General features: G+C 38.3%; 1 protein-coding gene across 4 annotated transcripts in view; it reads right to left on the bottom strand.

The window, feature by feature from the left end:
• CDK13 (cyclin dependent kinase 13) overlaps positions 1–14295 on the bottom strand; it is a 125734-nt gene that overhangs the window by 69236 nt on the left and 42203 nt on the right. For all 4 annotated transcript variants that reach the window (XM_027539167.1, XM_027539170.1, XM_027539168.1 and 1 more), the window contains exon 5: positions 12531–12701. In XM_027539167.1, the coding sequence (XP_027394968.1) occupies positions 12531–12701 (171 nt within the window). The remainder of the gene's footprint in view (positions 1–12530; positions 12702–14295) is intronic.

Below are 14295 nucleotides of genomic sequence, written 5' to 3'. Positions count from 1 at the left end.
GCATATGGGTGGGGTTTCCCTCCTTCTCTGTTAGTTGTTTGGCCTGAGATGACCCAGCCCTGGGCTCTATGGTAGGGTTAATGGCAAACTCCAAGAGGAATTACTTCACAGGGCACTTTCCAGGACTGCTGCTTCCAGTGCCCCCATCCCCACAGCAAGCCACTGCTGAACCACACCTCTACAGGAGACCCTCCAACACTAGCAGGTAGGTCTGGGTTCAGTCTCCTGAAGGGTCACTGTTCCTTTCCCCTGGGTCTTGGTGTACACAAGATTTTGTCTGTGCCTTCCAAGAGTGGAACTTCTGTTTCCCCCATCCTGTGGAAGATCTATCTGTAATCAAATCCCACTGGTCTTCAAGCTCAGATTCCCAGCTGGATCCCCAGGCTGGGAAGCTTGACATGGGGCTCTGAACCTTCACAACAATGAGATAAGTTCTTTGGTATTACTGTTCTCCAGTTTGTAGCTTGCTCATCCAGCAGGTATGGGATTTGATTTTATCATTATTGTGCCCCTCCTACCATCCTATTGTAGCTTCTTCTTTGTCTTTGGACCCGGGGTATCTTTTCTTGCTGGGTTCCAGTGTCCTCCTGTTGATGGCTGTTCAACACCTAGTTGTCACTGAACCAGAAGTCTAGAGATTTTTTTTTAGTACAGATGCTTCTCTTTAATAGTTATATGTCTATTTAGATTTTCTATTTCCTCATGATTCTTGGTAGGTTCTGTGCTTTTATGAATGAGTGCATTTCATCTAAGTTACCCAATTTGTTAGTGTAAGTACTTCAATCCTTTTAATGGCAGAGTAATACTCAACTGTATAAATATAACAGACTTTGCTTATCATCAATTGATTCACATTTGGGTTCTTTACACTTCGGAGCTACTGTGAATTATCCTGCTATGAACATCAGTATACAAGTTTTTGTGTAGACCCTGTTTTTATTTCTACTGGATATATCCTTAGGAGTAGAAGCTGTTCTGGGTCACATATAATAATCTGAGGAAATTCCAGGCTGCTTCTCAAAGGAGTCCACTGTACTATTTACAGTCCACCAACAATGTACGAGTCTTCTGATTTTTCCACATCTCCCCCTACACTTGTTATTACTTATCCTTTTAATTATGGTCAACTGATAGTGTGAATAAGGTGGTATCTCATTGTGGTTCTGATCAGTATTTCCCTAATGACTATGATCTGGAACATCTCTTCATGTGCTTATAGGCTACTTGCATATCTTCTTCAGAGAAATGTCCACCGAAATCCTTTGCATTTAGTTCTAAGAGTTCTTTATATAGTCTAGATACAAGCCTCTTATCAGATATATGATTTATATATTTCTCCCATTGTGAGTTCTCTTTTCACTTTTCCAATGGGTCCACCAAAGGAAAAAAGTTTTAAATTTTCATCGAGTCCAATAAATTATTTTTTTCCTTTGGTTTCTCCTTTTAGTGCCGTAACGAAGGTGGCTTTGGCCAATCCAAGGCCATGAAGTTTACTCCTAGATTTTCTTCTAACACTTTTATATGGTTTTAGCTCTTATATTTAGGTTCCTGATCCATTTTCCGTTAATTACTGTGTATACTGTGAGAAAGGGGTTCAATTTCATTCTTTTACATGTGGATAGACACCCACTTGACCCAGCACTAATTGCTAAAAAAACTTATTTTTTTCCATAGACTTGTCCTGGTATCTTCATAAAAAAAATCAACTGACCATAACTAAGAGGGTCTGTTTCTAGACTCTCAATTGTATTTCACTGATCTCTATATTTATCTTAAAGCCAGTACCACACAGTCCTGATCATTCTAGTTTTGTAGTAATATTTGAGACCACTTTGTAGGAGCCCTCCAATTTTGTTTTTCTAATTTTTTTTTTGCTTTACTAGTTCACATTTTGAATTTTCATATGAATCTTATGATCAACATGTCAGTTTCTGTAAGGAAGCCAGCTGGGATTCTGAAAGAGACTGAATAGAATACGTACATCAAACTGGGGAGTATTATGAATCTGATCCAATGTCTTGCATTGATTTAGGTCTTAATATTTTTTCAATGATATTTTGCAGTTTTCAGGGTACTGCTGCTGCTGCTAAGTCACTTCAGTCGTGTCCGACTCTGTGCAACCCCATAGATGGCAGCCCACCAGGCTCCCCTGAGCCTGGGATTCTCCAGGCAAGAACACTGGAGTGGGTTGCCATTTCCTTCTCCAATGCATGAAAGTGAAAAGTGAAAGTGAAGTTGCTCAGCCATATCTGACTCTTAGCAACTGCATGGACTGCAGCCTACCAGGCTCCTCCATCCATGGGATTTTCCAGGCAAGAGTACTGGAGTGGGGTGCCATTGCCTTATCCGTTTCAGGGTTCAGTTCAGTCACTCAGTCGTGTCCGACTCTTTGCGACCCATGAATTGCAGCACGGCCAGGCCTCCCTGTCCATCACCAACTCCTGGAGTTCACTCAGACTCATGTCCATAGATTCAGTGATGCCATCCAGCCATCTCATCCTCTGTCGTCCCTTTCTCCTCCTACCCCAATCCCTCCCAGCATCAGAGTCTTTTCCAATGAGTCAACTCTTCGCATGAGGTGGCCAAAGCACTGGAGTTTCAGCTTTAGCATCATTCCTTCCTAAGAACACCCAGGGCTGATCTCCTTCAGAATGGACTGGTTGGATCTCCCTGCAGTCCAAGGGACTCTCAAGAGTCTTCTCCAACACCACAGTTTAAAAGCATCAATTCTTCGGCACTCAACCTTCTTCACAGTCCAACTCTCGCATCCATACATGACCACTGGAAAAACCATAGGCTTGACTAGACGAACCTTTGTTGGCAAAGTAATGTCTCTGCTTTTCAATATGCTGTCTAGGTTGGTCATAACTTTTCTTCCAAGGAGTAAGCGTCTTTTAATTTCATGGCTGCAGTCACCATCTGCAGTGATTCTGGAGCCCCAAAAAATAGTCTGACACTGTTTCCACTGTTTCCCCATCTATTTCCCATGAAGTGATGGGACCAGATGCCATGATCTTCATTTTCTGAATGCTGAGTTTTAAGCCAACTTTTTCACTCTCCTCTTGTGATCACTCACCTAGAGCCAGACATCCTGGAATGTGAAGTCAAGTGGGTCTTAGAAAGCATCACTACGAACAAAGCTAGTGGAGGTGATGGAATTCCAGTTGAGCTATTTCAAATCCTAAAAGATGATGCTGTGAAAGTGCTACACTCAATATGCCAGCAAATTTGGAAAACTCAGCAGTGGCCACAGGACTGGAAAAGGGCAGTTTTCATTCCAATCGCAAAGAAAGGCAAGGCCAAAGAATGCTCAAACTACCGCACAATTGCACTCATCTCACACGCTAGTAAAGTAAGGCTCAAAATTCTCCAAGGCAGGCTTCAGCAATACGTGAACTGTGAACTTCCAGATGTTCAAGCTGGTTTTAGAAAAGGCAGAGGAACCAGAGACCAAATTGCCAACATCCACTGGATCATCGAAAAAGCAAGAGAGTTCCAGAAAAACATCTATTTCTGCTTTATTGACTATGCCAAAGTCTTTGACTGTGTGGATCACAATAAACTGTGGAAAATTCTGAAAGAGATGGGAATACCAGACCACCTGACCTGTCTCTTGAGAAATCTGTATGCAGGTCAGGAAGCAACAGTTAGAACTGGACATGGAACAACAGACTGGTTCCAAATAGGAAAAGGAGTACATCAAGGCTGTATATCGTCACCCTGCCTATTTAACTTCTATGCAGAGTACATCATGAGAAATGCTGGACTGGAAGAAGCACAAGCCGGAATCAAGATTGCCAGGAGAAATACCAATAACCTCAGATATGCAGATGACACCACCCTTATGGCAGAAAGTTTCAGGGTACAAAGGCTTACAATTTTTTAGTCAATTTACTCCTAGATATTTCATTCTTTTTAATGCTAATGTAAGTTTTCTTAATTTCACTTTAGACAGTTCACTACTAGTGTAAAGAAAAACAGATTTCTGTATATTGATCTTCTGCCACCTTGCTGACTGCATTTATTAGTTCTAACAGATTTTTAGTGGATTACACAGAATATTCTGTACTGTGTATACATGCACACAAACTGATTAGAGCTGGTTTTACTTCCTCCTTTCCAAATGGTTACTTTGTGTTTCATTTTTTTACCTAATTGCCTTGGTAATGTTGAATAGAAGTGGCAAGAGCAGACCTCCTTATTTTTCACAGATGCCCTTTAACAAGTGGAGGCAGTTCCCTTTTTTTCCTATTCTGTTCTATTGCTGCCCTACTTTTCAGAGCGTAAATGGACACAAACTGTCTGGAAAACAATGTGGTTATGTGTCAAGAAATTTCAAAAGTTCAAATCCTTTGACCTAGTAATCCCATTTCTATAATGAAGTTAAGGGAATAATCAGATGCAAATTAAGTTTTATACAAAAAGGCATATGGACTCACTGACTGCTGGAATTATACGTGCTTATTATACAGAATCGTTTATCACTCATTACTTCATTTCTCATCAAATCTATAATTCAGAACTTGTTAGGACTTTTTCTAGCAGATAAATTTCTGTTTGGTTAAAGGTATATGAAAAGCTACAATAACTACTAGAATTATCCAATATAACTCTTCAGTATAGGAAACTAGTTGAAATGCCTGAAAGAAATAAAATGTGCAACAATGGAGGAATGAAATATGGTCTATCCAAGTGACACTATGCCAATAAAAAAGCAAGTTATTAATGACAGAAGCAGAACTTCAGTTTGGGAATAAATAATCACATGTATAGAGAAAAGAGATATTAAGAAAATTACAGAAAATTTCAATAGTGATAATATCTGGGTCATTTTATTCTTTATGTGTTATTTCCCAAATTTAAACCAGTAAACACCACTTTTTTAATCAAATAAAGTCTAGTATTTTTCTTTCTCCTCCTCTGCCTCACTTTAAAAAGTTGCTATTGTTGTTCAGTCCCTAAGTTGTGTCCAACTTTGCAACACCATGGATTGCACACAGCACCCCATTCTTCCCTGTCCACTACTCCTGGAGTTTGCTCAAACTCATGCCCATTAAGTCGATGATGCCATCCAATCTTCTCATCCTCTGTCGTCCCCTTTTCCTTGTGCCTTCAACCTCTCCCAGCATCAGGGTCTTCTCCAATGAGTCAACCCTTTGCATGAGGTGGCCAAAGTATTAGAGCTGCAGCATCAGGCCTTCCAATGAGTATTCAAGGTTGATTTCCTTTAGGACTGACTGGTTTGATCTCCTTGCAGTCCAAGGGATTCTCAAAAGTATTCTCCAGCATCACAGTTCAAAAGCATCAATTCTTCAGCACCCAGCCTTCTTTATGGTCCAACTCACATCCATACACAGCTACTGGAAAAACCATAGCTTTCACTATACAGACCTTTGTCAGCAAACTGTTATCTCTGCTTTTTAATATGTTATTTAGGTTTGTCATAGCTTTTCTTCTAAGTAGCAAGAATCTTTTAATTTCGTGGCTGCAGTCACCCTCCATAGTGATTTTGGGAACCCAAAAAATAAAGTCTGTCACAGTTTCCATTTTTTTCACATCTATTTGCCATGAAGTGATGGGGCTAGATGCCATGATCTTAGTTTTTTGAATGCTGAGTTTTAAGCCAGCTTGTTCACTCTCCTCTTTCACCTTCATCCAGAAACTCTTTAGTTCCTCTTTACTTTCTGTCATTAGAGTGGCATCATCTGCATATCTGAGATTGTTATTTCTTCTGACAATCTTGATTCCAGCTTGAGTTATCCAGCTCAGCATTTCTCATGATATACTCTGCCTCACTCAAAAAGTTACTAATTCTAAACAGTAGTAGTGCTACACAAAAAGAGGGTATAAGATCTTAAAACTCTGCATCCCTGGTCTAGATACCTTAACTGGAAATTTCACATAAAATATCAGATACAAATAAACATCTGAGACAAGTTTTATCTTTTATATGACAAAATTAATACCATACTACAGGCAGTCCTCCAATGTAAGAGACACAGGAGATGCAGGTTCAATCTCTTGGGTTGCAAAGATTGCCTGGAGTAGGAAATAGCAACCCACTCCAGTATGCTTGCCTGGAAAATCCCATGGACAGAATGGCCTGGTGCACTAAACTCTACAGGGTCACAAAGAGTCAGACACTACTGAGCACATACACAGCAGCATATAAAAAATTTAAACTTACAAATGACTTTCAATCCTGCATCAATAACCTGCTAGACACTGCACCATTACATGAAAATTGTATTTTTAATACAACAACCAGTTTATTACTTTTTTAAGTTGGGAAAAAAGAAGACATAGTATAGAGATGGTACGTGCAGACTCTTTAACAAAGTTTCTCCTGCTTATTAGATAAGATTCCACAGCCTGTATTTAAATTCTTTCACTTCTCTTGAAAACTCACCACCTACAACTGAAATTTTAACGATTACAAATTAACAGAGGAAAATTTCTAGGCAGAAATAAGCTTGTCATTCATGTATTAGTTTGATCTAGTTCTAGCAAGCACTGATCTGTCTGGTTCCCAGAAGCTCAGTTGATTCACAGACCAGATGTTTTTCTTTCCCTTGTATATCTCAAGCACTGTTCATTAGAACTTACTGATTTGATGGAAATATTCTATAGTCAGGAAGATGCACTGGAGAAGGGATAGGCTATCCACTCCAGTATTCTTGGGCTTCCCTTGTGGCTCAGCTGGTAAATAATCTGCCTGCAATGTGGGAGACCTCAGTTCGATCCCTGGGTTGGGAAGATCCCCTGGAGAAGGGAAAGGCTACCCACTCCAATATTCTGGCCTGGAGAATTCCATGGACTGTGAGTCCATGGGGTCACAAAGAGTCGGACACGACTGAGCGACTTTCACTTTCTTTCAACCTATAGCTTCACCATCCAAATTTTAGCCAGTAGTCACATACAACTATAGAGCACTTGAAATGTCGCTAATGTAACCAAGGAACTCAACTTTTAATTTTATTTAACTTTAATTAGTTTAAATTCAAATAACCACATTGCCTAATGGATCCTGTATTGGTCAGCCCAAGTCTTGAACTGGCACAGTGTGTGGAATGAAAAAAATGACCAAATCAATCAATAATCAATAATTCTCTCATCACAAAACCGATGAAATATCAGCATGTGTGCATGCTCAGTCATTTCAGTTCTGTCCGACTCTTTGTGACCCTATGGACTGTAACCCAGCAGGCTCCTCTGTCCATAGATTATGATCCACACAGTCAAAGGTTTTAGTGTAGTCAATGAAGTAGAAACAGATGTTTTTCTGGAATTCTCTTGCTTTTCCTGTGATCCAAAGGACATTCGCAATTTGATCTCTGGTTCCTCTGCCTTTTCTAAATGGAGCTTGTAAATATGTTAAGTTCTCCATTCATGTACTATTAAAGCCTAACTTGAAGGATTTTGAGCATTACCTTACTGACATGTGAAATGAGTGTAACTGCACAGTCGGTAATTTGAATGTTCTTTGGCATTACCATTCTTTGGTACTCGAATGACAATGATCTCTCCAGTCCTGTGGCCATTGCTGAATCTTCCAAATTTGCTGGCATATTGAGTGCAGGACTTTGACAGTATCATCTTTTAGGATTTGAAACAGCTCAGCTGGAATTCCATCACCTCCACTAGCTTTGTTCATAGCAATGCTTCCTAAGGCCCACTTGACTTCACACTCCAGGTGACATTTTGCCATAAGCATTACTAAACTGTTTTCTTGATCTTCAGGAAAACTCCAAATTAAAAAATTACTCAATTCTCTCATTAAACAAATACTAGTATTAAATGTAATATAGCTAACAATTTACACAAAGTAATTTTAATACTGGTTTGTTTATCCAGGATATTATGTTAATTTTAAACATGAAAATACTATTTTGCTATATTGATACTATTATTTCAGTCTTTGTTTTTAACCTGAATACTAAATATTTACATTTTGATATGGAGAGCAAATCTTGGGCTTCCCTTTGGTGGCTCAGACGGTAAAGAATCTGCCTGCAATGTGGGAGACCTGGGTTCGACCCCTGGGTTGGGACGATCCCCAGGAGGAAGGCATGGCAACCCAAACCAGTATTCTTGCCTGGAGAATCTCCATGGACAGAGCAGCCTGTCGGGCTACAGTCCATGGGTCGCAGAGAATCAGACACAACTGAACGACCAAGCACAGCACATGGAGATCAATAACTGAAGTTTTTACTTTATACTTCATATAACTGTAAAACAAAAAGTCTCCTCTAATCAGAGAATTATAAACTGCATTAAAAATTTTAATTGAACATTATTAAATTCATTCAGAAAGTATTCTGTAAATTCATAATCCTCAGTTGAAAGAAGAAAATAACAAAGCAAAGCTTTTGCTGCAACATAATTCATAGCTTAGTTGACGTTATGAACAGGGAAGTATGCACACAAGAGTACTAAAATTGAAACAAGTAATTGCATCCCACCACAGAAACTAAAGATCTAGAGGTACAGGAAATGTTTTCTTATACCTCACATTAAAAATAAAAAGACTATAAAGGACAAAAAGTTCAAAGATTCCCTCAAAAATAATTTAAAAGAAACGGAATTGCTTAAAGATGAAAAAAGAATTAGGAAAAAAATTCAGAATTAGTCTCTCCTGCATTCCCTCAGTTAATTCAGAAAAAGCTCCTTTAGCCTCTCTGTGATCCTGTACAAAAATATACAGTGAAACCACTTAATGTTGTTTTCTTAAGGACACTGTGGTGGAAAGTGGGAAGACCGGCCATGTATAGTTCAGTCGTTCAGCTGTGTCCAACATTTTGCAACCCAATGGATTGTAGCACGCCAGGCTTCCCTGTCCATCACCAACTCCTGGAGCCTTCTCAAACTCATGTCCATTGAGTCGGTGATGCCATCCAACCATCTCATCCTCTGTCATCCCCTTCTCCTCCCGCCTTCAATCTTTCCCAGCATCAGGGTCTTTTCTAATGAGTCAGCTCTTTGCATCAGGTGGCCAAAGCACTAGAGCTTCAGTTTCAACATCAGTCCTTCCAAAGAATACCTGGACTGATTTCCTTTAGGATGGACTGGTTTGATCTTCTTGCAGTCCAAAGGACTCTCAAGAGTTCAGTATCACAGTTTAAAAGCATCAATTCTTCGGCACTCAGCTTTCTTTATGGTCCAACTCTCAACATCCATACATGGCTACTGGAAAAATCATAGCTTTGACTAAATGGACCTTTGTCTGCAAAATAACGTCTCTGCTTTTAAATATGACGTCTAGGTTGGTCATAGCTTTTCTTCCAAGGAACCAGCATCTTTTAATTTCATGGCTGCAGTCACCATCTGCAATGATTTTGGAGCCCAAGAAAATAGTCTGTCGCTGTTTCCATTGTTTCCCCAAGTATCTGCCATGAAGTGATGGGACTGGATGTCAGAATCTTTAATTTTTTGAATGTTGAGCTTTAAGCCAGCTTTTTCATGCTCCCCTTTCATTTTCATCAAGAGGCTCTTTAGCTACTCTTTGCTTTCTATCATAAGGCCAGGTAAGGCCTCACTAAACAACACTCAGGTAGAGACCTAGAGAATGAGAAACTAGCCTTCAAACCGTGTGTGTGTGTGTGTGTGTGTGTGTGTGTGTGTGTGCGCGCGCGCACGTGCGCAAATGTGTGTGTGTTGGGGTCGGAGAGGTATTTGCCAGTGTAAAGAAAGGCTGCAGGGCAAAGAAGTACACTGGCCTATCTGACCAAACAAGCAATGTGACTTGAGTTTGGTAAGCAATCAGAAAAACTGATTTGGGCTGGGTTTGGGAAAATAAACAAGGATGTGATCCACAGATCAGAAAAAATATGAAGTCCAGGATACGTTACAGGAAAAGTACTATACTAACTTGGCTATAGTACAAGATTAATAAAAAACAAAATTTGTCAACACCCTCACTCATAAAATGTTAATTCTCACTACATAGTAAGAGAAATATTTCCCTTTAAAGGGTGAAGAAATAACAGGCTCAGAAGGGCTAAAGACCTTATTAAAAAGCTAAGTCTCTAATTTCAGACATTCCAACCAAAGTCAAACAGGTCTCCTTTCTACTACACTGTAAGAAATAATGAAAACTAACATGAAAAAGGCAATCTGGGTTGAAAGTCAGGCTAAGAAATTAGCTTTATTATGGGGAAAAAACTAATGAAAGTGATGTCAATTAAAAAGATGATTCTGATGATCTCCATAAGAAATACAGACTACTTTCAAACATAGGTTCCTTCCTAAGAAATGGTTACTATATATAACATCAATCATTTTTATACTTTGGTCCCTAGAAGAATAAGATAGTGGATGTGTATAGCTGTGGACGGGAGGAGGCTAAGAATCATGCTCAATCAGAACATACCTACTTTAACCTATTTTTTTGAAAACGAATTCTACTCTTTGAAAACCATTTATCAGGGTGTCAATCTCGGTTTCAAAATCTTACTCTGAAGATCTAAAACCTATTGGAGGGAGAGCATTTCTTTTACCCATCATATATCCTGTAATAACTACTTTTTAACTACTTCAAAAAGCACGCTAGTGTCTTTTCAGCTCTTTTTGCTAAAAGTCAAGCATATACTACTATAGTTTATCAAAAAGCAATTTCAGGTTAAAATTTTTGCCTCCACACTTTTAGAAATATATATGCCTGCCATAAACTTTATTTGTAAGTTGAGGCATTTTAACATTAAAATTGTAAGGTAAATATAGTCTAACACTGCTACTATAAACTGCTTCTCAATCACTAAAAAATAAAGACTAAAAATTATATAGCATAGATATAGATATGCTAGATAGCATATTAAAAAGCAGAGATATTACTTTGCCAACAAAGGTCCGTCTAGTCAAGGCTATGGTTTTTCCAGTAGTCATGTATGGATCTGAGAGTTGGACTGTGAAGAAAGCTGAGCGCCAAAGAACAGATGCTTTTGAACTATGGTGTTGGAGAAGACTCTTGAGAGCCCCCTGGACTGCAAGGAGATCCAACCAGTCCATCCTAAAGGAGATCAGTCCTGGGTGTTCATTGGAAGGACTGATGCTGAGGCTGAAACTCCAGTACTTTGGCCACCTCATGCAAAGAGTTGACTCATTGGAAAAGACCCTGATGCCGGGAGGGATTGGGGGCAGGAGGAGAAGTGGATGACAGAGGATGAGATGGCTGGATGGCATCACTGACTCGATGCACTTGAGTTTGGGTGAACTCCGGGAGTTGGTGATGGACATGGAGGCCTGGAGTGCTGCAATTCATGGGGTCGCAAAGAGTCGAACACGACTAAGTGACTAAACTAACTAAAAATTATATATTGAGCCCCCCCCCAAAGCAAATATTACTAGTGAATGCTTTACGTGTAATACTGGTACTAAGTATGCTTTGACATTTACTTAGGTGACTCAAAAACCAGTAAGGTAATACATGTAAAATAATTCAACACAGCTATTTTTAAAATAGAGTTTGACAACCAAACTGAAAAATGGCAGAAGACATAAATAGACATTTCTCCAAAGAAGACATATAGGTGGCCAACAGTCACATGAAAAGGTGCTCAACATCACTAATTAGTAGAGAAGAGCAAACCAAAACTACTGTGAGGTACCTACCTCATACCAGTTCAAAATGACCAGCATTAAAAAGTCTACAAATAACCTGCTAGAGAGGGTGTGGAGGAAAAGGTTGTCCTGCACTGCTGGTGGGAATATAAGTTGGTGCAGACACTATGGAAGATAGTATGGAGGTTCCTCAGAAAAGTAAAATAGAGTTACCCTATGATCCAGCAATCTGATTCCTGGGTATATATCCAGACAAAACTACAATTCAGAAAGATATGTGCACCCCAATGTTTACAGCAGCACTATTTACAACAGCCAAGACATGGAAACAACACAAATGTCCACTGACAGATGAACAGAAAAGAAGATGTGGTGTATATACATACCACTCAGACACAGAAAAGAATGAAATAATGCCATTTACAGCAACATGGATGGACCTAGCGATGATCATACTAAGTGAAGTCATACAAAGACAAATATTATATGCTATCATTTACATGTAGATCTAAAATGTGACACAGTGAACTTACCTACAGAACAAAACAGACTCACAGACATAGAAAACAGACTTGTGGTTGCCAAGGAGGAGGGGAGATGGGGGACAGAAAGATTGGGAATTTGGGATTATCAGATGCAAACTATTATAAATACAATGGATAAACAACAAGGTCCTACTATATATCACAAGGAACTATAGTCAATATTCTGTTTATCATCACATGAAATTCATATCAGAATATGGAAAAGAACATATATAAATGTAAAACTGAATCACTTGTCTATACAGCACAAATTATTACAACACTGTAAATCAACTATAATGAAATAAATTTTTAGAAAAAAATTTAATAAGTTTGATATTAAGGCAATGGTTTTACTGTACCTAATAAATACTTAAATAATCAATACCAAAATATATAAATTAGCAACATCATGAATACAGAGCTGATTATATAAATATGCACACATACCTTTATCCTTCTTAAAGTCCAAAGCATCTTCTTTATCGGTCACTATTTCCTTCATATTGATAATACTCTGGTGGGTAAGCTGCCGGAGAATTTTAATTTCTCGAATTGCTGTAATAGGAAACCCTTCCTTTTCATTATCCAGGCGCACTTTTTTTAAGGCTACCATTTCTCCTATTAGAAAAGTAAGTAAAATCAGGTTACCAACTAACAAAACCAAATAACATTTTAAACTTTTATTTTTTTCTTTTTGGCTGCGCCAGGCAGTTCATGGGAATCTTAGTTCCCCAACCAAGTATCAAACCTATGCCCCTGCAGAGGAAGCTTGGAGTCTTAACCACTGGACCACCAGGGAATCCCCCTATTTTTAATTCATAATTTCAGTTCCTACCTCTTGAAATTACAACCCACAAAATATATTTTGGTTTCCAATATACCAAATTATAAATTTATGGTTCAAAAAGTCTCTGGTTAAATAAATTATGGGGTATTTATCAAACTACAGAATACCATGTAACTGTTAAAAAGGATACAGTAGGTCCAAATGTATTGTTATTTTATGATAAGATGCATAAATGAAAAAAAGCAAGATAATGAGGGTTGATACATTACACTGCCATTTTTTTTTTTAAATGAAGAGGGAACACTAAATATACACCTAATTTGCTTATACATATATAAAATCTCTCTAAACAGATGCAAAAACTCTGGACATTAAACAGATAAGAAGATATGCTCATATATATTAACTTGTCCAAAGATGCACAGTTATCTAGTACTGAAACTGGGATTCAAAATCTGGTTTAGCTGTCTCCAAACTATGTGCTCTTCCCTCAATACTAAATGATTTCATAATTTACATACAACTAAGTTGTATGTAACAGATGTAACTAAGTTTTGTAACAGATAATCTAAGTATTGAAGTGTTAGTCACTCAGTCATGTCCGACTCTTTGCAACCACACAGACTGTAGCCCGCCAGGCTCCTCTGTCCATGGGATTCTCCAGGCAAGAATACCAGAGTGGGCAGCCATTTCTTTTGCCAGGGGATCTTCCCAATAGGGACTGAATCCCAGGTCTCCCACTTGCAAGTGGATTCTTTACTATCTGAGCTACCAAAGAAGCCTGGTGTGTGTACTGAAACACACACACAGAAATCCTATTTTAAGAGAAAATTCACTATAACAAGTTTGTTCATTCCACTTCTTCGTAGGAAAAAAGAAGAATTCAGTACTTATAAATTTTCCAAAGGAAGGACATTTTTACTTTTAATCATTAAAACTTAGTTGATTCTTTTAAACAGAACTCTAAAATACAGTATGATTCCTTGCTTTATAATTCAATTTCTTTTGATAATGCAGAATCATCTTTATAAACATTACTTTATTGCTGCATGCTATAACTGACTTCAAAGTTTCTATGCATAAGGTAGTCTCCCTTATACTAAGTGGCCTCAAACATCTATACTATTTTATATATTGGTTTATATCAACAAGGAACTATAAAAATTAAATACTGGTTCTAAGCACTATTTATTAGTAAAATATATGATGACCTCTAATATAATTACTTTTTCCTCTGCTCCAAGACTTTTAAAACTTTCTCTCAGGTGACTCATTGCAATCTGAAAGACTACACTGCTAAATCTGGCCCCAAATAAAGGATAATTTCTACAGAAAAATAACTTGGGGGGGGGGGGGCAAAATATAGGTGTCACATAAGTCTTAATAGAACAAAATTTACTAATTAAGGTCAAGGTACTTTCCATC

Source organism: Bos indicus x Bos taurus, chromosome 4, assembly GCF_003369695.1.
Source record: "Bos indicus x Bos taurus breed Angus x Brahman F1 hybrid chromosome 4, Bos_hybrid_MaternalHap_v2.0, whole genome shotgun sequence".
Lineage (NCBI taxonomy): Eukaryota > Metazoa > Chordata > Mammalia > Artiodactyla > Bovidae > Bos > Bos indicus x Bos taurus.
This window is presented reverse-complemented; position numbering and strand designations above follow the sequence as displayed.